Below are 27,274 nucleotides of genomic sequence, written 5' to 3' on the forward strand. Positions count from 1 at the left end.
ACAGTCATAAAATTGTTTTGTTCTGCCTCATACCACATTGATTAGGGTCGGAGGGGACATTTACCTGCTCTGATGTAGCATACCTGTATCATTGTAATGGCGACTGTTACATTAATCATCAAGAAGTAAGGCTGATCACAGGAATATCGCTTACTGTTACACAACCATCATCATCCCTACAGAAATTGCCAGCATTTTGAATTAGATTTTTTTGCAGGTCTAGACAGTTTCATTTTACATGAAATGATTAAGCATATGCCTGATATCACATCCACTTTCAAGCCTTTTAATTTCTATAATATGATATTTATGGGAAACAGGCGAGTCTATATAATCACTAGTATGAATTCCTGCTTTGACCCGCAGATTTTTTAAAATTCAGTACCAAGTATTGTATAGATACAGTGTGTATGGATAGAAGCTGTTTTAGGAAATTAATTTTTTATAATTATCAGAAGGAACCTTAAGTTATGAAAATTGTGACTGTTTTATTAAATAATTTATGGTATGCATAGATTAAATAGAACAGTAAATTAAATTGCTTTTTAAATATTAAAGATTCTCAAAAAATGACTGAGATACCATTTGTTCTGGTCGGTGTTGTTATTTGAGATAAAACCCGTTCAGATATATTGAATGACTTTTTTCTAAAGGTTATGTACTTTTTATCAGATTTAGCTTTAACATCCTAATTTAAATTTATAAGATATGCTATTTTATCTTTTGGAAGTGCTCGTGGGAATATTTAGGGAAGGTTATCATGTTTGTTTGTATGCCCAGAGTCAAGATGTTTGATCTGTAGCAGAGAAAAATGTCCCTGGTGCATCTCATAATAAGATTTGTAGGAGGGAAAAACTGTCCCTAGTTTTAGTTATTGAATCACAATTATCAAAGTGTATGGTTTTATAATCCTTTCCAAATTTCCTTCTATGTTTGATATACCAATAGATAGTCAATATATTGCCAAATAAGATGGCAGTGCAACAATATATTGATATTTGTTCATTTAGAGGCTAGGGGCTTTAGTAATGAAGCTAATTATCAGTGTTCACTCGAGACCATTTTCCCTGAACATGAATATTTAATTTATCAATAGTAATTTGGCCAATACCTTAATAGAAATTAAAATTTGATGTGCGCACTTCAACATAAAAAGAATAATAATATAAAAAAACCAATTGTAATGCATTGTCTTACTATCAAGTGGTATCTTTTAAATGCATTTCTAGAATAGACATTACACAGTACAATAGAACTGTATCTGTGTTGGACATTACATTGTTTTTTGCCTTCATTCTGGACTCGGGAGTGTATATATGAATAACCTCACAGCTGACTTTGTGTCAGAGCACAACCAAGACTACATAGACATCCTTGTATATTTAGGTTAGGAATGAAAATGTGTTGTCTTTATCATCAATATCTCGTTTGCTCTGTGAAAACATTCCTGTGATACAGATGGGATCTAAGTCCTCTAGGTGTTTGTACCTCTTCACATGGCAGAGTAATTTATCATCCTCATACATATTTATAAGCTGTTAGATTTTACCAAATGATATGCATATTTCTTTTCTAATTAAATTATATGTCTGAGTATTTAATAATGGTAGCTATTACCAAAGGATTAGATTGTTTACAGATGTAAGATTTTTGATATGTTTGTTCTCCCACAAAATTAAATCTCATGTTGGAGATATTGCGGAGATGATTACCACGGAAGCGAACGTGTTTTAAAGTTCAAAAGGCGACTGTAAGCAAAACCCACTTTATTGAACCATTTTACATACAGGATTGCTTTTTCACCTCAGGTCTAGTGCTTTTGGCAAAGTGTCGCTAAAATCTGAGAACATATGGAATGGATCAGTCCATAACGTTCATCCCCTGATAGCTTTTAGCAAGTCTGAAATTCTGTATTGAGTAGTTTCCCTTGCAGTAATCCTCGAAAGAGCACTGAGGTTTAAAAGTCAGCTGTAAAAAATGCACCCTTCTAAAATGAATTGATTGACTGTTACGAAAACCTTGGTGACTCCTCCTTTAGCATTCAAGCCATTATATTTTTTCAACGAGTTGTTGAAGAAAGATGGTGCAATCTATTTTAACTCCAGTTTTAAGAGGCAAAAACGAAGAAGCTGATCTCAGTAGCAGGAACAAAGAGTCGTCTATTTAGGAATATTATTGAGAAAACACAATCACAACAGGCCCTTTCCCAAAGTTAAATTGGCTGTGTATTTGTAAATTCAATCAATTTGTATTGGTTGAATGGCTATTTTTTGGTGCTTTATTGAAGTGTCTGTAGAAGAGAGAGCACATGCATGGATAGAGCTACAAATTGTTATAAATATCCAGTAATTCATATCTAATTACTGCTTACAAGTCCTTGATATCTAATCTATTACCATTTCATTGATGGAAAAAAATTCTCATTTTCGATTTCTTGCAAACAATCATTCTTTGGGGTTCATTATCAGCTAGTGATGTAAAAATTCAACTACAAATGTATCTCTCACACATCACATTCATTTCAACAAAGTATTACATTTATACAAAGAAGTATCACATTCCATACAGCGAAGTATAACACTTCATACAACAAAGCATTACATTTATACAACAAAGTATTACATTTATACAACAAAGTATTACATTTATACAACAAAGTATTACATTTATAAAACAAAATCATTTACTTTATACAGCACCAGTGTCAATGTCATACCACACAGTATGTAGCTATACAGACATCTTCACATTATTAAAAACTTGTATGTAATGTTTTTGCAGGATAGATTAAAGTATTAGAGGATTGTTAAATGAGACAAGTAAAGCTGTGATATGTATTAACAGTGTACTTTTGAGGATCTGTTGTCTCCACCAGGGTGTGTATAGTAAAATCTTGGTATAGACATGATAATGTACATAGAAAAGATAGCATCTGTAGATTTATTCCACCTTTTATGGGTACAGAGTGTAATGTTTTACAAATTAGTTTAGCTATTTCTGCCTGCAGCAAAATTGATTAGGTTACAAATTGGTGGAAGAGTTTATTTCAAATTCTATTTTGACTTTTTAATTAAAGCATTTTCAAACTGGATACCTTTGCTGACTAATGTTTTCCTTAATTAATTAAGCTTGCTCCTTTGTGTAACATGAATTCATCACAGTGCTTACAGCACAGATACCTTTTTTTCACTCAGAAGTTGGATATGAGATGGTCTGTTCACTGGGAAATGAGATATTTGAAAGGTAAACCTGATGTAAATGATAACTGCAAAGCCTTACATATCAGATTACCCAGCAATAAATCCATGTTTTTTAATAAAGTGCACCCAAACATTCTGAGATTTCTATAAAAATGCCAATAATAAAAACAATACTGTACCTTCAAAAAAGTTCATGCCAACAAATTCTATACTAGTGCCTTAATAAGCCAAATGTCTTACTTTACATCAGCGATCATGTTTAGTGTATGCATGCAGGTATTGTAGAGATTTCAAAGAATTAATTATACATAATAAAAGGTTTAAGCTTACTGGACTGCTTACAATCAATCATTACTGGTTTATTGTCAGTCTTAGTTACTGTAACTGGTTCCAGTATAGTCATCAATGCCAGTTGTGGTGTGAGAACTGATGTTAGTATCATTAACAGAACTTGTTCCTGTATGAGATGGTTCTTTTAAATGTCAGTACTGGTTCCTGAATGAGAACTTGTTCCATTGTCATTATCAGAATGGGTTTCTGTGTCATTATCAGAACTGATTCATGTATGAGATGGTTCCCATATGAAAACTCAGGTTCCATCACGATAATCTGAACTGGTTCGTGTATGAGAACTCATTCTAGTGTCATTGTTAGAACTGGTTCGTGTATGAGAGAACTCGTTCTAGTCTCATTGTTAGAACTGGTTCGTGTATGAGAGAACTCGTTCTAGTCTCATTGTTAGAACTGGTTCGTGTATGAGAGAACTCGTTCTAGTCTCATTGTTAGAACTGGTTCGTGTATGAGAGAACTCGTTCTAGTCTCATTGTTAGAACTGGTTCGTGTATGAGAACTCGTTCTAGTCTTATTGTTAGAACTGGTTCGTGTATGAGAACTCGTTCTAGTCTCATTGTTAGAACTGGTCGTGTATGAGAACTCGTTCTAGTCTCATTGTTAGAACTGGTTCATGTATGAGAACTGGTTCCATTGTCAGTATTAGTCCTGGTTACTTATCCTTTGCTACTAAAAGCTCCTGTTCCATTGTCAGGTAGAATATCAATTATGTTCTATCTTACACAATATATGTCAGTTTCGGCAGACTCATTTGTGCATGAAATCTAAGTCATTGTGATGCTTGACAATGTGTTGTTGTGCTGTACAGTGATTGGCTGATCTTGGCTAGGCTTTGTCGTTTGGATGAGGAGATTACTTGACTAATTGAATCTTTTTACCCTTGATAATTAAGTCATTTCCATCTAGTGTTTGGAGTTCTGGTCCGAGTGAGGACTTTATAAGGGACGAGTTTCTGACATTTGCATCAATAAATGTGAAGAATAGGACAGTATTAGTCGAATCCAATTCTTATAAAAAAGGCTTAGCCAGCGTATATTTAATATTGTTCATATATATGAGATTTTTGCCAGTTTCACATTAAGCTGGTATATCAAAAAGATAAGGTTCAATGTATGTAAAATTATGTTGATGACAGAAATTAACCATTGTTGATACTACTGGGATCCAGATCTAAACATCTAGAAAATCATAATGTATTTACTCCATGTTATAAATTGTATTTCTTATCACATTTTGTCCAAGTTTGACATTTTTCTTTCATTGATGACCTAATCAGTTAAGTTTTTAAGGAGATCATATTTTTACATTACTCGTCACAATATCAACTCAGTAAATAGCCACATCTTACTACCAGACAGCTGTTTATTAGCAACAGAGTACCTCATACAGAAAATGTTTCCCGGATGTGGAGGATAAACCTGTCCATACATGTGTGCATTTCTAGATGTAATTGTGTCTGTTTGTCACTTCCCGGCATTGTTTTTGACTAATAATGTGACAAATGTGATTAACGGGAATGATCCTAACTATGTCATAGTGTGTGTACACAACATTCTGTTTTCAATAAAACACTCGTTTCTGTATTCTGTTATACACATATCTCTAATGACGGACACATTTCATGGCTGTGTGGTATTGGTTGTTAGGAGTTTTTGTACAGAGAAGAATTTTGATAATTAGTTGTTTGTGTTATGTAGTTATTACTTGTCTTACAATGGTATAAATGGTACAATGGTACAATGGTACAAAAAATACCAATTCATAGTAGTAGAAGTCAGACCTGCCGCTAAGTAGAACCCTTGCTTTCTCTCATCATCACATTCGGTACCAGAACAGGTAGAGCATTTATGGTGGCCAGTACACACTCTGTAGTGTAATATGACATGTGAATGTTTCCCTAACAACTTATTTATGCTGTGAACCCTAAGTTCATACCATTAAACCATATCAACTGAACAAATGTTTCTGGAATAAAATTTCTATAGAACCTAATTTTATCATAGTTCTATGGTGAGATATGTGATGGTAACAATTGGAGTGTTGCCTAACAGTCACAATATATCCTATAAATTGAAACTGACATTTCATTTATATATAAAGGTCATATGACCTGATATTGGTATTTCAACATATAGGTATCACATGCTCTTGCAGTAGTATACAGGTCACATGACCTGATATAAATATTTCAAAAGAAAGAATCACTTGACGTAATATTGATATTTCATTATATGGACACAAGACCTGACATGATTATTTTTTTATATATATTATGGGAGGTTTCAGGAAGCTATCCAGGGTAGCTATATTGTTGTCTCTATCTATATACATTACTGGTTGGTCCTACACTTCTGGAATAAGTTCCATCTTTATTAATAAGGAAATGATGAATGGTTAGGTTTTCTTGTGTGTGTGTTTGTGTTATGGAGTGGGTGTGTATTGAGTTACAACAGCTTCCTTGATGCTGGAGAAAAGATAAACAAGAGACGTTAGATCTTCAAGATATGTGTACTTCCTGGCTACGGTAAATCATGTTTTTTTTCAGAGAGAAAAAAGTCTCTTAAAATTGTTTATCCATATAAAGATTTCGTTTTCAAAGTGATCAAAACAGAAAAAAAAGCATTAATGAACACGGAAAATATTTGATGTTCGATGTTGTGAAATGTAAGAGATAACTTGGACTGGGGACTAAATTATCAGAGCAGTTGTTCTTTTTGTCGTGTGAATTCTGATGCTTTGTATCTCGAGGCTAAATTATGAATAAGGTTTGGTATGAGAGTGATGGCTGAATCATAGTATAATGCCACAGTCTCGGCCCTCGATTTACACCTTTCAACAAGATGTGACGATATCATTATACTTCAATTAATGGAGGGTTCACCTATATCATTAGTGCGACAATCAGGTTTAGTGGCCAGATACTATTAGGAGGTGGATTAACTTAAAACATACTGATGATATCACTGTGCATTTAAAGGGCCAATTAATATTGATTAATCAGGGATATCAGATTTAATAGTTCCATAATGCCTTCGTAATTGTGTTCCAGGTTTCTTATCCATATTGTTTTCGATCTACTATTATTAACAATTATTTCCAAATTTTTATACTTTTGTCCAATTTTGATTTTCATTACCATATGCTCGGGAAAGTGGCTTTTTTTTGGTCTTTGTTTTCATATTCTTACATGTAATGTGATTTGGCAGTCATGTTAATATGTCTGTCATCATCAATAGCCTCAAGTTATACATCGTTGTAACAATGAATTGATATCCGTTTTCAGATTTAGCACAAGAATTAAGATAGCTGTATAAAAATTAGGGGGAGAGCAGGGAATAAAACATCCCTCCAAGTTATACATGGACAGTGGAACTAATCAGCGGGCTTATCTATTTTAATTCCAAAGATTGTCACCCCACCCTGTGTTGACATAATAATGGAAGGAAAATTATCATTTTTATATGATGGATTTGGGCCATAAATGGCTGTTAGAGCATAAAATCACCCATCACTTGCCATAATGTAGTGTGGCTGATGTTGAATGTGGTAATATGGTATCAATTTTGTTAATGATAGATCATGTAGCACCTGTCCCCGACCCCTGAAGCTACCTATGACGTGATGACAGGTCAGGTAGCACCTGTCCCCCGCCCTCAGCTTACCTACAAGGTATTATTAGGCACTTTTATGGTGGCGTTACAGATTCCAAGCACATGTCATGCTGTTGGCGCATACTAAATATTCTATAATTACCCTGATCACTATGGCCATTTTTCAAATCATCTTCCAATAAATGCTTTTCTGTCCCTTCCTGTTGTTAATTTCAGCAGAAAATGAGTGGGAAGTGATCATGGTGTGACAGTTAACTTGCAATTTGACTTTCATTAGGTAAAATATGGATAAATATTTTACAGATTGCTTGCTTTGAAAATCTGAATTTGAGGATGTTGTTAGGCTTTTTTTTTTATCAAATTAACAATGGTTTAAATTTTATCCTGATTATGGTGATGATTCAGTTAAGTAATCTTTTAAACACCAAAGTCCCAGCATCTATACTCAGCTGAATCATATTGTTTTGTTATTTTTCCTGTTGGTCACAAACATTACAGGTCAGTGACTCAGAACTCTGTGCTACTGAAGAGCTCACCAGAAGGATGACTTATTCTAGTGTCTTAATTAGGTATCACGACCTGATGAACTTCAGAAACACAATGTTCTGATCCAGATTATTACCTTAGATTTGAGAAAAAATTCTATCAAACATTTTGTTCCCCACCCTCCCTTTTTTTGCACAGATTCTCATAAAAAACTCAAAATGTAACTTTAAATGAAATCAGTATTTGTCTAAAACTCTTGCAGTCCCTCATGTATATTGTGCGTAACTGTCATTAGATTGTGTACAAATATATACTACAGTTTGTTACCAAAGGATAAGCTTTGAGACAAACCATTACATAAAACTAAGCTCCAGTAAATCAGAGTGCAGAAGTGTCTGAGACTGTGGTAATCAAATTAGATCACTTTAATTGGATTATTATGTGTGAACAGGTGACAGAACTTCCTGTAAATAGATGCATTGTGAGAACTCAACTGTATAACCTGCATTATTGGGTTGACTGACATCGTGTGGCTGTTAAATATCCTACTTGGATTTGAGAGTTCTACACCATGTGTACATTATCAAATTAACAGCTACAGTTTCCCTTACTTTTACACAACATCACTACTTCCCTTTTGTCAGAAGCATTGTTTTTTTGATAATTGCACTTTCCCTGAGTCATCAAGCATCCATTTTTAAAGTGATTGATCTGTAGGCATTGTCTGACCATGGTCCATGTTTGGAACCTAAAGATGTGAAAACAGTTCTCTTATTGTCGCTGTGTATCCTAGATCTATCTTCTCTCTCGGCTCTTATTTTAAAAAGAAAACAGTTTGGTTCATTGCCATGTATCAATAAACTGTCTTCTGTCAGACAGACATCTTGTACATGTTGTCACAAAAGAAATGATATATTGTTGTTAATTATCATTGCCATTTAATTTATATCATTTCTTTCCAAAAATGACAAATCTATTCTTGAAAAATGGTTTTAATATACTAAAAATTGAAGAACTATGAGAAATTTTGTTTGTGCTTCCCAACAAGGATATGATATATATCACATTAAAGCACACAATGATATAGATTGTCCTGTCTCTAGTCAAATAATATAATTTGATTTTTATAGTAATTCAAAATAAGGAATCTATTTGCTGTGGTGTGCTGATATCCTATACACAATATGTAGTGTGTTTTTTCCCCAAAATATTTCAAAAATAATAAGTTTGTTTACTTGTTTTTCTAATGTAACATATCAGATTTTTTTTCTTTTTCCATTGAAACTTCAAATTCTGAAGTTAAAGAAATTTTCCAAAGACGGATATTACATTGTTAAGGATGAATCCATAGGAGCAAAATGCAAAATCTGGTTACTCAAAGTCACACAAGTGCTTTAGTTTTTGTATCAGGGTCAGCCTATAGGCAAACATTAGTTGGATGCAGATGTAAGCGTAACTTTTTTCTGTTATCACACTAATCTCTTGGTAGCAGGTGTATTAAAAACACTCATCCCATGTCATAAGCTGATTTTGTCTCTTCCCATATGTTATATTTTTGAAAGAAAAGTGTTTTTTGAGGTTTCCTTGCTGCATCTTTAACTGAACATTAGATTTTCCTAGCCAGTTTTCAATTAAGTCCAGAGTTAGAATGTAAATCTTTTTGCATTTGGCTTAATCAGTATGTGTTTAAATTTTTAATAGAGTTGTCGGTTTTATGTTGGTCTGTCTGTGTTGTGTTGTAGCCATACCCTTACCTCTATAACGGTAACTTTTTGAGGTGAATGCAGAAGAAATTTTTATCAAGTTATTCATTTCTAGTCCTGACTGTCAATCAGGTTTCAGAACATCTGTTTTACACATCTGGACTCATGATATTGGTCATAAGATGCAAACTTAATCATGTTTAACTGGAATTAAATATTAGATTTTTGAAAAATTTGTTGAAATATGATTCTTTTTTTTTCAGGATATTAGTTTGTCTTTGTAATCAATCATTATATTATGCTGTGGTTTATGAATATGGATCATTGTCAAGGACACTGATCAATTTCATGAATTGTGTCAAAGTTGAATTGTGCCCCATTTCTGCGTTATTTCTCAGTATGACTAACGGTTAATTATGTTGTCTGTAAATAGCTTTTTTTCATGATCAAAGTAATATCTCTCCTGTTCTTGCATATTTCTTTTGATTTGCTCTGCCATCCTAATTAGCAAAGGTTAAGCCTCTCATATTATTTTGGGGTTAAAATATTATTGCTATGAATCAACGGTCCTTATGGCTACATTATGTAACTGTTGGTGACAAGATCTCTGTGCTGATTTTCAACATCAGCGTTTGCATGCTGCTTTTATTGCTCTATGCTACACAATCCAATTAACATGCAGAGTGTTAAACACCCGCTAAATCCACGCTGAATGTAAGCATATCACTGATGCAGCTGCAGGGTCCTGCACCCTCCTTAACACTGGACCCTCATCAAAGTGTTGCCCTCCCGTTAAGATATACCCTTAACACAAGCTCTCTGGGAAGCCATCATCACACTTGAGTTTATGTTTCAGGATTGTAAATCAAGTCCCCTTCGGTACATTGCTTACACAAGTGTGGCACTAAATACCCAATAACTATCAGAGGTTTCTTGATTCTCAGACGAAGAATCAGACAAAAAAAAAGCTTTATGGAAAAGTAGCCATTTTCTGTGTGTTATGTCTTGTATCTGTCATCACCTGTGAAGGCATCTGTATGTGATAGATTTTTGTGGTCAACTTGGGAAAGTTTTGCGCTAAATTGTCTCATAACCTTCTTCTGGACGCCATGACAACAATTTACTTTATGTCTTATGTCTTTGATTGTACTGAGGGTGTCTGTCCACTACAGGTCTAAAGGATCAACAGGGGAAAAGTGCGAGGCTCTGGTAGATCTTAATGGGAAATATATGTCGACTTACTGTTTTTTTTTATAGGAAAAAAATTAGAAAACACAAGTGTCTGTCAGAAGCCTTGTCAAAGCAGATGTTCGGGGTTACCTGTTACTAGGGTTTTGGAGTGCAGAGCCTTAACTCCAATATGTTCTGAGAATGACCATAAACTGTCCAAGATTTCTATTGGGCACCAGACTGGACACAAGTTGTTTGAGGTGAAAGTCAAGGTCAGACATCAGTTATAAGGGTTAAATGGCTGTCCTTTATAGCAATTGTCTGCTGGTTCAGTCACCATAAAGTGGGAAGATTTGGTGTAGAGCTGTAATTTATCTGGGCAAGAGTCACCAGGGTGGAATATACTCACGTTGCTGGGCTTGTAATGATCAATTCCCAAAATAGTTGTCACTGCCCATAAATACCTGCAGTATACCTACTGGCCTAGATTGGCTGTAGTCACCTTATAACCTTTAATTATCATCACTACAACCATCACTGACAGTAAGCATTCAACACACTGAACAACACTAAACCACTGGAGCATTATTAGACAAAACTTCACCTATCTCAAAGTCGAAAAATGAAATATGTTTTGAAATTTTATAAATCGGTGTCTTTCTTCATTATCTGATTCAGTTTACTGTTTGTTTTGTCGCCTAAAAGTGTCAAATGATAAATCCTTTATCTACATGTATTTTTCCCATTCTACACCCTTCCTGCAAATGGTCCTAATTTTACCAAAGCAGGAATATGTTTGGTGAGTTTTTTGTAAATATTATAGAAATGTTTGTAATTGTCAGTAAGTAATTTGTCTCCGTGACATTAATGTCTCTGTTTATCTCCCCTGATGGAGATCTTTAGATTCCTGGAACAGTTTACAGACAGCACAGAAATAAGTCAAGCATGGATAACACATTCCACCAAGAAGTAATATACCTACGTATGGATATCAACAGAAATTTATTACAGAAAAGTTGCTGCCTTACAGTTGTGCTTTCCACACACAAATGTCCGTTTATCAAGCTCTACAAGTTTTCTTGGGTATACTTAAAAAGAAGGATTTGTTAATAATATCAGTTTAATCAACCTTCTTATGGAAAATTTTCCGATAAACACACAAATTTAAGGTTAGGGTGAGAGACGATAAAAATGCATTTGTCTGATTTGGATCTGAAGAAAATGGATGTGACACATACATACAGATCAATTCGGTCCACTACACATTTTGTATGGTTAATATGTCCTGCAGAATCTTCATTGCGATCTGCCCTTCGTTTGACGACCAAGAGTGCTTCCTTGCTGTTTGACAGACTTGAAGAGATAGTGTGTTGTATAGATTAGCCATTAGTATGATAATAGTTACAAATCACCAGGGATTGAGGGATGAGAAGAGAGGGCACTGGGATAGGAGTAAAGGGCCACTAACTTTATCATCTGAATATACATTATTGCTCCTTCTTAGTAAACCACAGGCATATTCTGCTTAATAGTGCTCCCAATTTAATAGACAATTACACAGATTTGTTTTAAATATGTGTACTTCTGGTTAACTAGTAAGATTAAACTGCAGTAGATTATTCCTACTAGCACATGTGGTGCCTGTCTTAAATCTACATGTGGCTGTATACATATATGCATGTTGATGTGTTGTGATGCCAGCAGTTAAAGAGTTTTCTAAACTTTGTGTGATAATTAGGGCGTCTGCGTACTTAATTTACCATGCTAATCTGCAGCCTTGCCTGGATGAGAATCGTATGTATGTATGACAGCACAAAATACTCCTGATTCTTTGATGAAAATGTTTTATGAACTTACATGTAAATAAAAAATTCTCTAAACCGTACTAAATTGAAGGAAACATTTATGTTCTGTGGAACACCTACCTCAGAATTAAAGGGGGAAAATCATGGTTTTGATGTCCTCCATTAATGTGATTCAGGTCACAATTGGAAGCTATATGAAGACAACAGGAATTCTTAGTAGTGTGCGGAGTCCTGTACGACACACAATCAATACCCAGTCATTTACTTGTAAGTGCTAAGGAGGGTCATTATGTGTAATTTGGTGAATTGCTGTTTTCCTCCAAGGCCTAGAGATCTATATGCAAATGTCCTTCATAAACACAATGTTAACTATCGTTTAAATGCTCTTTTTCGGTAATAAATCCTGACTGGAACCTTGCTAATGATAATGTTTACTTGGGTTCTGATCGTTTTGGATGTATATTGCTAAAATTGGATTGGTGAATTTAATTCCATCTTTGGTCCAATGTAGGTAAACAATGGACTAGATTATGTGTTGCAGATTATTAAGGTGTAGATGTCTTAATGAACTGGCACAGCTTAGTTCAGTCACCATATATATCCTGCAATAAGCCCTTGGACCAAACACTATTGCTTCTAACACAAAGTCAGGGGTGGGCTTAATACTAGACCTGAGGGGTCAAACACCATTACCTCTAACACAAAGTAAGGGTGGGCTTAATACTAGACCTGAGGGGTCAAACACCATTACCTCTAATACAAAGTAAGGGTGGGCTTAATACTAGACCTGAGGGTCAAACACCATTACCTCTAATACAAAGTAAGGGTGGGCTTAATACTAGACCTGAGGGTCAAACACCATTACCTCTAACACAAAGTCAGGGTGGGCTTAATACTAGACCTGAGGGGTCAAACACCATTACCTCTAATACAAAGTAAGGGTGGGCTTAATACTAGACCTGAGGGTCAAACACCATTACCTCTAATACAAAGTAAGGGTGGGCTTAATACTAGACCTGAGGGTCAAACACCATTACCTCTAACACAAAGTCAGGGGTTGGCTTATTACTTTGACCCCAGACTCAAGGGACCAAACATCATTACTCAGATCTGTACTGATGTGGTGTGGTGAATTCTATCTAATATTTTAGTACACAGCAGATCTGTATATTTTCAAACGTATTGAAAAAGATGAAATACAAGTCTACAATATGCGTATAAATGCCACACCACTGTTGCCACCTAAATGGCTTCATGGTATACTTATAATAATGAGGATCATATGACTGGCCTAGTTAAGTCTGTAACACTGTCACATGACATTAAAGAGATGTCACTTTAATGAGTAAGATGTCAGAGTTCCTGGTAAACAGGTGACTGTAGGTCGTTAAAGGCAATTTATCCAGTTACACTTCAATCGAAAACCTAAAACTCATTTATTTAGGACCGGAAGAAAAAACATTCAGATATACATAGGTATTAATGGAAATCACTCAACGACAGAAAGAAGACACTTTTATACTATTGAATGTTTACATGTTATCCATAACATCACTTAGTAAATACTTGTAGTGATGGACATTTATCATTATACTGAAGTTTTACTATGATTGGTATATGGTGATTTAAAGTGTAGGTAAGGTGTGGTTACACAGACTCCTAATTATGATGTTGTAAGACTGACACATGTTAAGGTATAGTTAATAGTTAGATGTTTTATAATCAACACTGACAGATGTATACCACCGAGATGAACAGGAAAGTGCTCCATAAAAGGCACAGAACACGTCAGATTTATTTACCTTTTGTCGTTGTCACAGATGATCAGAATAGCCTGCTTTAAGACTTACTGCTTACCTTTAGTGATAAAATTGTCATTTACATATTTGGGCATTAGAAGTGTGATGGCCTTGCATTGATTGCAGGGTTGTTTCGTTCGTCAGTATAGAAAATCGGTATCAGCAATATCTCTCAAGTGAGACATCAATTTCTACCTGTCGCTGTATAGAAGCTTTCTTGGTTACAGAAGCGCTTTGATGTAAAACACAATGTCTTGGTACTTCAGAACATTAGAAGTTGATGTGTCAGTTCTAATAGTTGAAGAGTGTAAGCTGTTATTGTTTGCACACAAAAGGCAGAATTCAATTGTATATTATTTTGATATTGAAGTAAAACCTATTTACATCAAAGACATACTACTGCACTTCCTATTCGAGTCAAGGGTTTCTGCTTCCTCAAACACCAAAACATCTAATTGTATCAACAGAATTAAGGTGATGGGCATGGTATGGCCATTCATTAAATGACTATCGACCTTGGGAAATGTATTGCCCTTGGAGAGTGTAAAAAAGAAGGAGGACTGGTTGTATAACTTACAACCATTCGACTGAACCATAGGCGACCTTGGAAGAAGATTACAATTACCACTGTAATACCACCGTTGAACATCACGATCACACGACAATACATATTTAAGCTATGGTCCAAAATCAATAGCAGGGTTTCGGGCCAGTGCTTGCAGATACTGCCCTTTTCCTTGAAAATACATCTGATATTTTATTCATGATAATTTAGAGACGAAATTAGACTGAGAATAACTTTTTTTATTCCATTTGTAATGCCTCATAAACATTGTTTTATAATGAAATTCAACCTAGGGGCAGGAGGACCAAGGTTGTATGCTTGTCTTGAGAAGACACGTAGATACAATTTGAAAATAAAAAATTGATTTTTTTATTGTATATTTTTGAAAAGGAAGAGTGTTTGAGGAGTTGGTATGCTTGTTGTGTATTGTAAGCTGTGTTACACTGTGTTACAGGGATTATGAGAAGGCGATTAAGGTATTGTCAGAACAAAACGTTACAGGCACTTCCTGTGGTACAGCAACTGGTCTAACATTTCATTTCCTTAAAACCTGCATTCCAATCTGACATCAGTTTTACTTAATTGATGATTAATAAGTACCTAATCACCATTAATATAGTCTGTCTATAACTAAAGATATACAGAATGATCTGTGCTGAAAAGGTTTCTGTACATGCATCAATAATCAATGGTTTTGTTTTGAGGACATGAAAACAGTGTTATGAATATGCCATGTTTATCAGACCATTCCACTTGCATAAGCATAGTGAATGGTGCTTTGCTGGCCCCCCGGAAATCAGGACGATCCGCTGTGAGTTTGTGATTGGGTCAGTAAACCTAACTGGAATGACATCCTGTTTTGTTAGTGAATGGACTGTTTCCTTCCTAAAATAGTATCCGGGAACTGTCACGTTATTGTCAAGAACATCCAACTCACAATACATGTTCACTCGTTAAACAAAGCATACCTACAGGAAAATAAATCTGTCCGTTTTACTAAGGAAATGTATTACACGATGTTCGTGTATCAGCTGTTTGATCAATATATTGATTTTAAAACATAGGAGTTGTTTCCCTTTAATTTTTTTTTTTAAAAAAAGACAATGACAATACATTTATGCAGACAACGTGCCGCTTTGGATAAGCTGTGTATTTGGCTCCAGAATAATTTCTGCTATGTAAGAATTTCGGAACCTATTTTCATCATGAATCTGTGATAAGATGTGGATGAGTGTAGTCAACGAGCAGCTCAGTGTCTTGAAATAAAAAATACTAAAAGATAACACAGATATCCCGCCATATTGTCTACATATAAAGAAGATAGGAAGTATTGAATGACAGAAATATTTTGTTGACATCAAATATTGTAATTATGTTCAGTTTTTTTAAAGAATTATAGTAAAATGCTAATTTCACCATTGAGGTATATAAGATGTCTATTTTTCTTGTTCGATATTTCATTATTGATTTATGGAAGAATGCGGTTTTTTCTATCTGTAATGCTTGTATTCAATTTGCTAGGAAAGACTTGAGTTGTTAGAGGCCATTGGATAGCAGTCAAATATCAATTTTCTCCTCACCCTGTTAGACATGCTGCTACAACCATATGTTCAACTCTAAAACCCAAGCACACTCTACATTAGCAGATTAATATTTCATATTTCTAGCTTCCTTTATCTCTTTTATGAAAAAGGAAAAGAAAACAAAATCAAGATTTATCACCATGACAGCCACAGTGTACAATTTTTTAGCCAATCGATTGTCAAAGGAAATATATGATTTTAATACATGACACAACACAAAAGCTGTCTCTCTATAATAAAACCAGCTGAAATTTACTGGGTGTGATCTTGGCGGGATTCCTGTAATTTTTGCTCCCACAATCATAACCCTATCTTGTGGAAATATGTGATATCGCTCTTCTTTGTCACCGTGGTTTCCATGGCCTGATGAAAAGCCACTATTGGTTGCAGTGATAATCATGGCTCTAAGGGAATTCAAAATATAAAAAACCTTGCGTATGGTTAAGTGTGTTGTTTGATATCTTCACGATACTTTAGCTGAAGCACATGTGTTAGTCAGAGTTGTTGCAATTAGCATAATCGCCTATTATTTTCACAAATAAAATCTGACAAAAGGCCGAGATTGGCCGGGATACGTCTCTGATTTACCGGCTTTTGTCCCGTCACGCGTCTCCATGTTTTTACGGCAGACAAACGTGAATATTTCATTTATAGCTCCAAGAGGTTCCCTCATATCGGAACGTAACGAAAACCAAGATGATTCTTCTATAGTGAAATTAAGCTCCTTGCTATGTCCATTAGCCAAGGAAATAACATTTTTGCCAGTAATTAATTTTTTGAAGTTTGATATGAATTTGTCACTTCCTTGATATCAATATCCATTGTGTGAATGCCTGGGTTAACTGTCACCAACAAAGAAGCTGTGGAGTAATGGACCTTTACCAGTGTTTTATCTTGAACCATTGTTGTTTAAGTTGACATTAAACTTTGGGGATTTCTATTTCATTTAGCTCATCTGTCTTGCCATGCCTAGCCATGTTTTATGATAAAAGCAGCAAATGATAATAAATTGACGTGTTATCAATGAGGCATGCATGAGAAAGAAAAAGAAATGGAGAAGTTGTTAAAATAAAATTCACTAACAGTCAGTATTATAATGTACTTGAGTACTTCTATAGGTCTCCGAGGTAGATTTTTTTAACCTCTTTAAAGGGGTTAAGTCTCCAGCTTTAACATCTGTCACGTCTACAAGGTGATTCGGGGTGGAGATATATTGATAGATGCAGAGACTTTACTTTAGTCGTGCTTGAAAAATGACACTGTTATTTGTTTTCAGTAATTCAGTGATGAGAAATCAAAACTACCAAATTAAAAGATGTTCTGCTATAAAAATGTTTACATTTTAAAATACAAATTCACTTTTAATATAGCAAAAAACCTTTAATGCATATGACTTTTTAAAGGAAACCTTTAATGCATATGACTTTTCAAAGGAAACCTTTAATGCATATGACTTTTCAAAGGAAAATTTTCAAAGGAGAGAATGAAGTAAAAATCACATGGATATACTCAATGCACTATGTGTTACCATGAGGATATCCGCGTCTGTTTTGTTATACCTCAATACCAGCAAGTCCAGATGTCATTATAGTGTGTGTAGTACAGGACACTCAGTAAATTGTCCTTTTGATGAGTCTCTGTATGTTAAATTAGAAAGCTATGAGCTATGGCATTGTAATTTCAGTAACTGGCTGAAAATTGAAAAATACATTTTATTATTAATGTTTTCATGAAGAAAATCTGATTACTGAAGGCCTGTTTGATATCTGATATACAGTAGACATATTGTAAGGAACTGCTAACATCATCATAGGTGATCTCTATCTTACCTGGTCTGTCTAATTAGAAGCGTCTGTACAGGGACTGGTCGTCTGATTGGGGGCCTTTATATAGAAATCTCAAATTTATCTTACCTGTCTAATTAGTAAGTTCTTTGTAAAACATTCCAGATAGTTACCCTACCTGTCTAATTAGTATTAAGGTGTTTACAGGGAAGGTTAGAGTTGTCTGATGGTTTTAACTATAAAAGATATATGTTTCTGATTCAGATAAGAATTGATAGGTACATTTATTGAAGTCTCCGAAAAATCTTTATATATGTTTTTATGGTTACTGTTTTCAAATAGTATAACAGACAAAATTTATCTCTAGACAGTTTCTCCAGGCCTTTTGTCTAGATACAAAGGGAGACAATTTGTCTGTGTATGGCACCATATTTTGTGTTATTTGCTTGAGGTATTCTTTAACTTAAGCCGCACACTAATACTTTGTAAGGTTAAAATGATGAGTAAATTGTAGAAAAGGAAGCTGACTGATTGACATGAAATGTAGTCTGATTGACAAATAAAGTTGCCAGTTGTCATAGTGGGTGACTAGTTGACAGAGAGGGTTACTGGTTGACAGAGAGGGTGACTGGTTGACATAATGGGTGACTAGCTGACATAGTGGGTGACTGGTTGTCAGAGAGGTGACTGGTTGACATAGTGGGTGAATGGTTGACATAATGGATGACTGGTTGACAGAGCGGGTGACTGGTTGACAGAGAGGTGACTGGTTGACATAATGGGTGAATGGTTGACATAATGGATGACTGGTTGACATAATGGGTGACTGGTTGTCAGAGAGGTGACTGGTTGACATAATGGGTGAATGGTTGACATAATGGATGACTGGTTGACAGAGTGGGTGACTGGTTGTCAGAGAGGTGACTGGTTGACATAATGGGTGAATGGTTGACATAATGGATGACTGGTTGACAGAGCGGGTGACTGGTTGTCAGAGAGGTGACTGGTTGACATAATGGGTGAATGGTTGACATAATGGATGACTGGTTGACAGAGTGGGTGACTGGTTGTCAGAGAGGTGACTGGTTGACATAATGGGTGAATGGTTGACATAATGGGTGACTGGTTGTCAGAGAGGTGACTGGTTGACATAATGGGTGAATGGTTGACATAATGGATGACTGGTTGACAGAGTGGGTGACTGGTTGTCAGAGAGGTGACTGGTTGACATAATGGGTGAATGGTTGACATAATGGGTGACTGGTTGTCAGAGAGGTGACTGGTTGACATAATGGGTGAATGGTTGACATAATGGATGACTGGTTGACAGAGTGGGTGACTGGTTGTCAGAGAGGTGACTGGTTGACATAATGGATGACTGGTTGACATAATGGATGACTGGTTGACAGAGTGGGTGACTGGTTGTCAGAGAGGTGACTGGTTGACATAATGGATGACTGGTTGACAGAGAAGGTTACTTGTTGACAGAGAGAAAGACTGATTGACAGAGAATGACTGGTTTCCATAGTGAGTAACTGGTTGACAGAGAATGTCTGGTTTCCATAGTGAGTTACTGGTTGACAGAGAATGACTGGTTTCCATAGTGAGTTACTGGTTTCCATAGTGAGTTACTGGTTTCCATAGTGAGTTACTGGTTTCCATAGTGAGTTACTGGTTTCCATAGTGAGTTACTGGTTGACAGAGAATGACTGGTTTCCATAGTGAGTTACTGGTTGACAGAGAATGACTGGTTTCCATAGTGAGTTACTGGTTTCCATAGTGAGTTACTGGTTTCCATAGTGAGTTACTGGTTTCCATAGTGAGTTACTGGTTTCCATAGTGAGTTACTGGTTGACAGAGTTTACAGGATGAGATTACAGGGACCTTGGTTGATGAAGGGGGCTGATTGGTTGACATTGAGTGAATCATCTTGGATACAATGAATTAGAAATCATTTTCCAGTCACCCATGCTTATGATTTATATAACAACCATGTACTCATTAAACAGGCGTTATAGGGACATTCAATGTTGATCATGCCCTTAATGTACAACTTTAGTAAATTCTTTATGAAGCTATTCCTATTTGCCTTGGAGAAGCTTGACATTCTAATGCCTTCTACATGGTTACCAGGTAACGTTGATTGCATCAGACTTTTTTTTTTATCATTAACCATATTCCAATACCTGGACAGATTTGTTGTTCGTGTTAATGTCTATATAAACATATACATGTATACCCTGTAGTATGAAAACAGATCTGTGCACTTGTGTCACTCATTGATCTACTGCTGTCATAACAGAATTGCCCAGTATCATGGGTATTGTCTCGGGCTTACATGATTAACCTGAGCCTCTAAACTCATATTCAAAGAAATTACCATAGCTACCAAGATTGGATAAAAACACACAGACGACCTAATGATGATGTATAAAGAAACCATGTATTCAGTGGTGTGCATTTTCTGATAATCTACTTCTACTGGTCCGAGACATCATTATCTTAACAATGTATACCTGAACTGTTATTGTCATATATCATCCATTTAAATGTCACTGAAACTCTGACCTTTAAACTCCATCTGAATACACTCTGACCTTTAAACTCTATCAGAATTTTACCTTATCATTCAAGCGCCTTCCAATTGTTAACTAGCTCTAACCTTCACCTCAGCGAAATATCACCTTATCTTGAACGAACTTAGACCTTTAACCTTTAACCTAAATGTAACCTTACTGATGGACCTATCTGACTTATGCTTTAACTGTCCACCATTTCCTCAGTCTTTGTGATAAAAGTAAGTTAACTTGTAGTTGGTTCAGATGTATATTGAATGCTCCTAATTTTAGAAAACAAATGCTACCAGTGAGATTTTAAATAAGTGATAACTTTTGCCACAGTTACCTAAACTTGATAATAAATATTGATGTACCATTAATTACAGCTATTAACAATTCTTATTCTAACACATCTGATTTTGAAGACAGTTTTAAGATTGATGAATTTTGTATGAATTATGGTGTCTTCAAGTATACAAGTGGAAACAAGTATATACCAATTTCCTGATGTGTAGAAGCCCCAATCTTTATAGTAGGTACATGTACACGAATCGTCACATGAATGCTTGACTGCTGTTCTCAGGTCAATCGTCAGCTGATCGAAGGCTCTTGATCCCATGATCAGACCAGAGACCAGTCAGATCTGACCATGCAGCAGCCAAGCAGCGGCTGTCCACTCCAACACAAGTCAATAGAGATCACGTTTGATTCAATTTCCCAGTAAAACATTTTCACGTAGAGACCATTTCTTATGAGATGATGTCTGCTGTGTTGTAGGCAATAGTAAAAGGAAATGTGTGGAAATTGATCGCAAGTATATCGTCAACAGAGGCACTGAAATAGCCTCCATTTGGTTACAGTCATACGGCTTTAGTCCTTAAGTGGCTCAATTTGGCCAAAACACAGTGGTGCCAAATTTTTAAGTCAAGCTAGCTGATTTATGACACTGATCCTAAACTATACACAAATATTTGAACTGAAAAACTGGTCTGTCTGTCTTTTCTACATGTTGGATTCTGAAAAAACAAATGGATGAGCTGGTATCAAGCTCATCTATCAATGTATGTTAAGTGATTTCTGGTATAGGTCTCCAGTATTCTAGAGGAGAGTGGGGGATGAGAAAAGTATTGGTTAGAATGAGGATTGATGTCTTCACAGAGGCGTACCTTATAGATGGAAGTGTAACCTTAAGGCTGTATGTTAGCTTTACACGTTTTACGTGAATGTTCCGATATTCTGGCTGCATAATGATAATACCTTGCAGTAAGTGTTCTTTTGTCTGTCCGATAGACATATATGAAATATTGTCCAAGGTCAGTGTGGTAAAATAGATAGGTACGTCTGTTCAATAGTTTCCATCCTAATCATGACCTAATTGTGTGCTTCAGCTAATCCATGGATTACTTGTAACTCCTTTAGTGAAAGTCAATCCTCAGCCCATGTGTGGTGTTGCCATGGAAATCTGGTACATTCTTTGTACTTCCAACAGACTTAGTTATGGTATTTATCGAGTTTAACCAGAGAAATCTCAAAATGTCTGAGGTGTGACCATTAAAATTCATATTGGATCTATGACATCTTTTAAAGGGAAGCCATAGCTGTAGATTTAACACTTGTATAATGTTCCCAAATCATTTCTATTTTAAGATTTCTGTTGAAAATCTGTTCATTTTGTTAGGAATTTTTAAAAGAGAGCATTCTTGAGATGTGAATGTCATGAAAATGTTTGAAAAATTTCACATTTTAGGAAGGAAAAATCATATGCCAATTAAGTTCATTTAAATTTAATCATTGTTGACAAATTGTCTTTCTAAGGGACACCACTCATACAATACTATATCATCTGCACTCTTGCAGTGCAAAAATTGAAAACTCATTTATATGGAAGATGCATTTTCTCCTATGAATTTTCTAAAGATCTTGAGAAGATGTTTGTCAAGTTAAACATGCTAAAATATGAACACAATGAAACACCTGATCATACTCACAATCTCTCTTCCTGTTGTACATTTAGATTTAATTTGTAATTTGCTCCTAAAGATGCCATTTGTAATTTTCATTGATCTAACACTAACATAGCGTGCAGCTTTGCTGTCTCTTCCTTCTTGGAAATTCCCATTGGTCTGGGCAACATGTTGTGTCTACATTAGATTACATATCTATATGCAGATTTCAATTTTAATGAAGATGCCATGTATCAGACATTTTAAAATGCTTCACCAGTGAATATTCTTGTTTTTATTCTTTTGTACCTACAGATCTGAAACGAATCTGATCTAATTGCACCTAGAGATCATGTACGGAAAACCGTGATCATTAATATAGTCACAGCTAAGGATTTACCTACCATTGGACCATTGTGTCCAACAATAATATCGTGATCTTTAATATAGTCACAGCTAAGGATTTACCTACCATTGGACCATTGTGTCCAACAATAATATCCTTCAAAACCAAATCCTGAAAAACCATCTCGATCTGGTTGTTTCAAAAAATGATTGACAAGTCCTTCATTTAACAGTTTTATTGGTGTGTTGTACTCACTTTTACATATATCGTTTTGGCGGATGTAGCCCTGTCTCTCTGCTTCATGCGACATTCTCGGGAGCTTCTCCCATTGCCCATAGCGTACTGAAACACATAAAAGTTTGATATTAATGTTGTGTAGTTAAAATAAAAATATCAATACATGAAGAATTTGTGTTTGATGATTGGTAAACTTTTGATTGAATTACAATCCCCCTCTCCCCCGCCCAATAAAGGGATGGATGTGATTATTTTTGTAAACGAGGGCGTTGGAGATGTATCAATATATACCTATATGTCATTGTGATGGAATGCTTTATATCAATGATAGGTTTCGAGCAGACATGCTTGATTTTAAGATCAATGAAAACAACTGCCTGTATTGAATATGTGCAGTGTTCACATTACTGTGTCTATATATTCGATACATGAAAATGTTTTTGTCAAAGTCAGTTTTCAGGGTCGGCACATAATGAGTTAATCAATAACATTTTACGTAACAGATTTCCGTGTCATAAGTCACACCTGCAGTGTACAATCGATAACGATGTTTAGTGAGACGCTGGTTCTATACCTGTTTCCTGCTACATCTGTCAGATAAGTCCTCGCTTACCTGCGATATCCATAATTAGGTCAAAAATATCATGTCATAAACTTTTTTTATGTAAATTTCCTTTAAATTGCTCATACATCACTGATAATGAGGCTTTTAGACAATTTTCTATGAATATAATCTGTGTAGAATTATTGAGAGACTGACAATTCTTTGTTATTTTAGTGAAGGTTTTTTTTTACTCCTAATGCAAACAGTTTTTCTAGGTGACAGGAATTATCTAGCATCACGCAACAACACTTTCGAGTAATTTCAATTGTTTGCATTCATTATAATGTGTGTTTTCTATTGCTTTAGCCATTAGAGTAGATGAACTTATTATCTTTGCATGTAAAAAGGGTCATTATGGTGCTTTTTACGATTAGGAAAGCTGTCTTCCTGTGTCACCTGTCATGTCTGCTGGACAATATTTATCTTTCCTTTCAAACATTGAAATGATCTGATGACATTATACCATGACATCATAGAAGTGTTTTGTACATTCAAACATACGTATATTAATAAGTTTTGTTGATGTCGTGTTTTTTTGTTGCCATGGAAACTCTCCGAGTTGTTTGAGAATTGAACACTTTATTATTGAATGGCTTTTGTGCTTGTGTTTGAGTGATTGTCTACAGGATTTAGATGTCTTCTAATGGTTTTACATGACCATGATGTAATAACATATAACTTACATGCTGGTGTTGTGAGATTCACAATATTCTGTCAGAGTAGGTATAAGATGTTTATTACATTGAAAAATTTTTTTTCTAAGATTAATTTCCAATATCTGTATACAGGTGATAGATTCATAAAACTGTTATTAACAATGAAAATCTCCTTTCAGGAGTTTTAAAAAAATTGAGAAGGCATAGTTCTCCTTGCCTCTGACTGTTTGACAGTTCAGGGAAATATCTTCATACTTGATTTTGCTTTGTTTTGTGTTTTGTTTTGTTTTTTTGTTTTTGTGTTTTTGTTTTGTCAAAATAGATGGTTATTAAGTAATGTCTGTGGGTTTAACAATAGTATATCTAATACCACTCTGTAGTAACAATGGGATAGTTAGACTAAAGTCAAGATGGTGGCCATTATAGTGACTGTTTCACACTAGAACACAACAACATTTTTATTAATCGTTTGTTTGAATTTCACAGCTTCTTTGATCTAGCAGGCTTTGATGATAGAGTTTTAAGTAGTCTCTTTAGACTCACTCTTCAGTTTACATTCTAAAATCAGCTTTAGGGATTTACCAGAATCATGCTGAAGGTTTTACAGCAGTCAATACGACTTTCTGAAACAACTGTGACATTGCCTCTACAAATCAATCTATCAAAAGTGAAATGATAAATCTGAAAAAATTATTAAAAATAATTAACGATTTGTTAATAGCCAAGTCCAGATGTTAGCTGCAATTAGACACAAATTGTGGAATGAAAAGACAATGTTGCTGACAGTAGATTATGTGCCTGATGATATTGTCCACACAACAGAATGTCTGTTTATTTTACACACGAGAGAATCACTGCCATAATGACCTATCATTTCACAGAAAGACACTTCGACCTGTGGTCACAGCTGATTAGTGTTGGTTAAGTAAATCAAATCATCGTGCACTTGACCTAACTCAGAGCAATATCAGCCTTCCAGAACAGAGGATGATACTGAGAAAATTTCATACCAAGGGACCAATGTCTATGCATATTGAATGGATTAAATGGTGTGCTGAAATTTGATTGGTCAAATTAATCAGCATTTGACCCTACTTCTGGGTAATATCGGAAGGAAAATGAGTCAAATTTGAGACAGACAAAATCCTGGAGCAGACTATCCCCTGAAGATACGATAAATACAGTAGAAAGAAAATCTCCCTAGAGTTATTTACTGGTGTAGAAAGAAGACACTCATCACATGTTTCTAGCCGTAAGCTCCTCCAGGGAGGGTGCCTAACCTACTCCTGGAGGGATAATGGTCCCTGGCTACTGTTAATATCTACCGATAATTAAATTCACCATCTCCTGGTCACTACTGTCCGATACTCGACCATCGTTATCTTGGCTCCTATAGGTTTCTTGGCATCACAGAGTTCATGGGATAGGAAAAACAGTATCCCAAAGATATATTATGGGATATCATAGTGAACTGACAGGAAGGGCAGCTCCTCTGTGAGATGCTTATTTCTGTTTAATGGTTTCTTTATATTTAAATATATAGGTAAGGCCTCATTATTTTGACTCTAATCAGCTTATTATATCATTAGTTGTAGCTTTTAAAAAACAGTCTTTTTTCCCTCCCAACAAAACATTTGAAAATTTCTGTAGATGTTTTCTTTTATTTGTTAACATTTTCATACATTCAGTTGTAATTTCACATCTTGAAATAATGTTCAAAATTAACTTAAAGCTGACAGTATTTGAATCTTAAGGGTGTGTTGATGTAGTCGATACCTTGCCAGCAGGGGGTCACAGACAAAGCGTTGTTCACACCTCCCTGAATTGGGGATCTTCAAAAAAAAATCATTTGTTTTTATGGCTTGTAACAGAAAGGTATCCAAATGCATTTTGACAGTCATTGGCTCGGAGCCTTCACAGATAAGATGAAGTCTCCACAGGGTTTATACCTTAGTCAGTTTAATACCCTGTAGTTGATGGTCATGGCTGATTAACGTAAAAGGTTAGCAAATTGCTAAACATTCCTTTAACTATATAATACTATGAAAATTGATGTGTTTTCCAGGATCCGCCAGGTACCCTAATGAGAGACAAACTGTTTAACGACCTGCGCAGCATATTGTTGACATCGTATGATAGGCTGTGGCTTCATAATCTTAACAAGAATGAAATGAAGACTTGTCCACCGATGTTGATAACACTACTTCTGGAAAGACCTCCACGGATAAAACAATCAATCCGTTTCATGGAGATTTTTCTTGATATTTTTATCGTAAAAAGCGCAATTGATGTTGAACTGCTAACTTCTCATTTCCGTGTTCTCATCTGTCTTAACTTGTTTCTCTTTATTCTTAGTTAACACAAAGCTGTTTTGGCGTCAATAATTCATAAATTCAGATTATAATAAAAGTATTGTCTCACTGAATAGCACAAACTAGTATCTGCCTTAGTGACATATCAGCAGCAGATGGCTTTTTATATTAATTTCAAATTTTGTGAATGGATTATGCCTGTGCTGTATGTGCTATAGATTGTAATCAAAGAAGAATTCTAATCAAGGGGAAATAACCAGGTTTGATTACAGTGATACATTAACTTTATTTATGATCATTATATTAAAGTTGATATTAGTATAATGACCGTGTCATGGAAAGTACTCCTTCCTACTTTAGCGTGGTCATTAAGATGTGACAATTCTCACTTGTGACAAAGTGGGAATATTTTCATGACAGGGAACGCTGTCTGTATGACGACACATAGCACTAGTGGACAGTGGAATCTCCCCTCCTCATCTTCACTCTCAGACACCTTCTTTGTCTCAAGGGGCGGTGTACTCGAGTGCCCTTGTTAGTTTTATGTTTTCACTTTAATGC

The 27,274-nt window shown here is 35.3% G+C and overlaps 2 protein-coding genes across 2 annotated transcripts in view; one reads left to right on the forward strand and one right to left on the reverse strand.

Annotated features, from left to right (window-relative positions):
- Positions 1-27,274, forward strand: part of LOC132548352 (cysteine--tRNA ligase, cytoplasmic-like) — a 194,891-nt gene that overhangs the window by 49,776 nt on the left and 117,841 nt on the right. The gene's annotated exons all lie outside the window — the stretch shown is intronic.
- Positions 1-27,274, reverse strand: part of LOC132548456 (uncharacterized) — a 143,540-nt gene that overhangs the window by 37,141 nt on the left and 79,125 nt on the right. The window contains exon 2 of the mRNA XM_060212323.1: positions 23,160-23,246. Within this exon, the coding sequence (XP_060068306.1) occupies positions 23,160-23,246 (87 nt within the window). The remainder of the gene's footprint in view (positions 1-23,159; positions 23,247-27,274) is intronic.

Source organism: Ylistrum balloti, unplaced genomic scaffold (genome assembly GCF_031769215.1).
Source record: "Ylistrum balloti isolate Yb309-2 unplaced genomic scaffold, AGI_CSIRO_Ybal_v1 Utg370010, whole genome shotgun sequence".
NCBI lineage: Eukaryota > Metazoa > Mollusca > Bivalvia > Pectinida > Pectinidae > Ylistrum > Ylistrum balloti.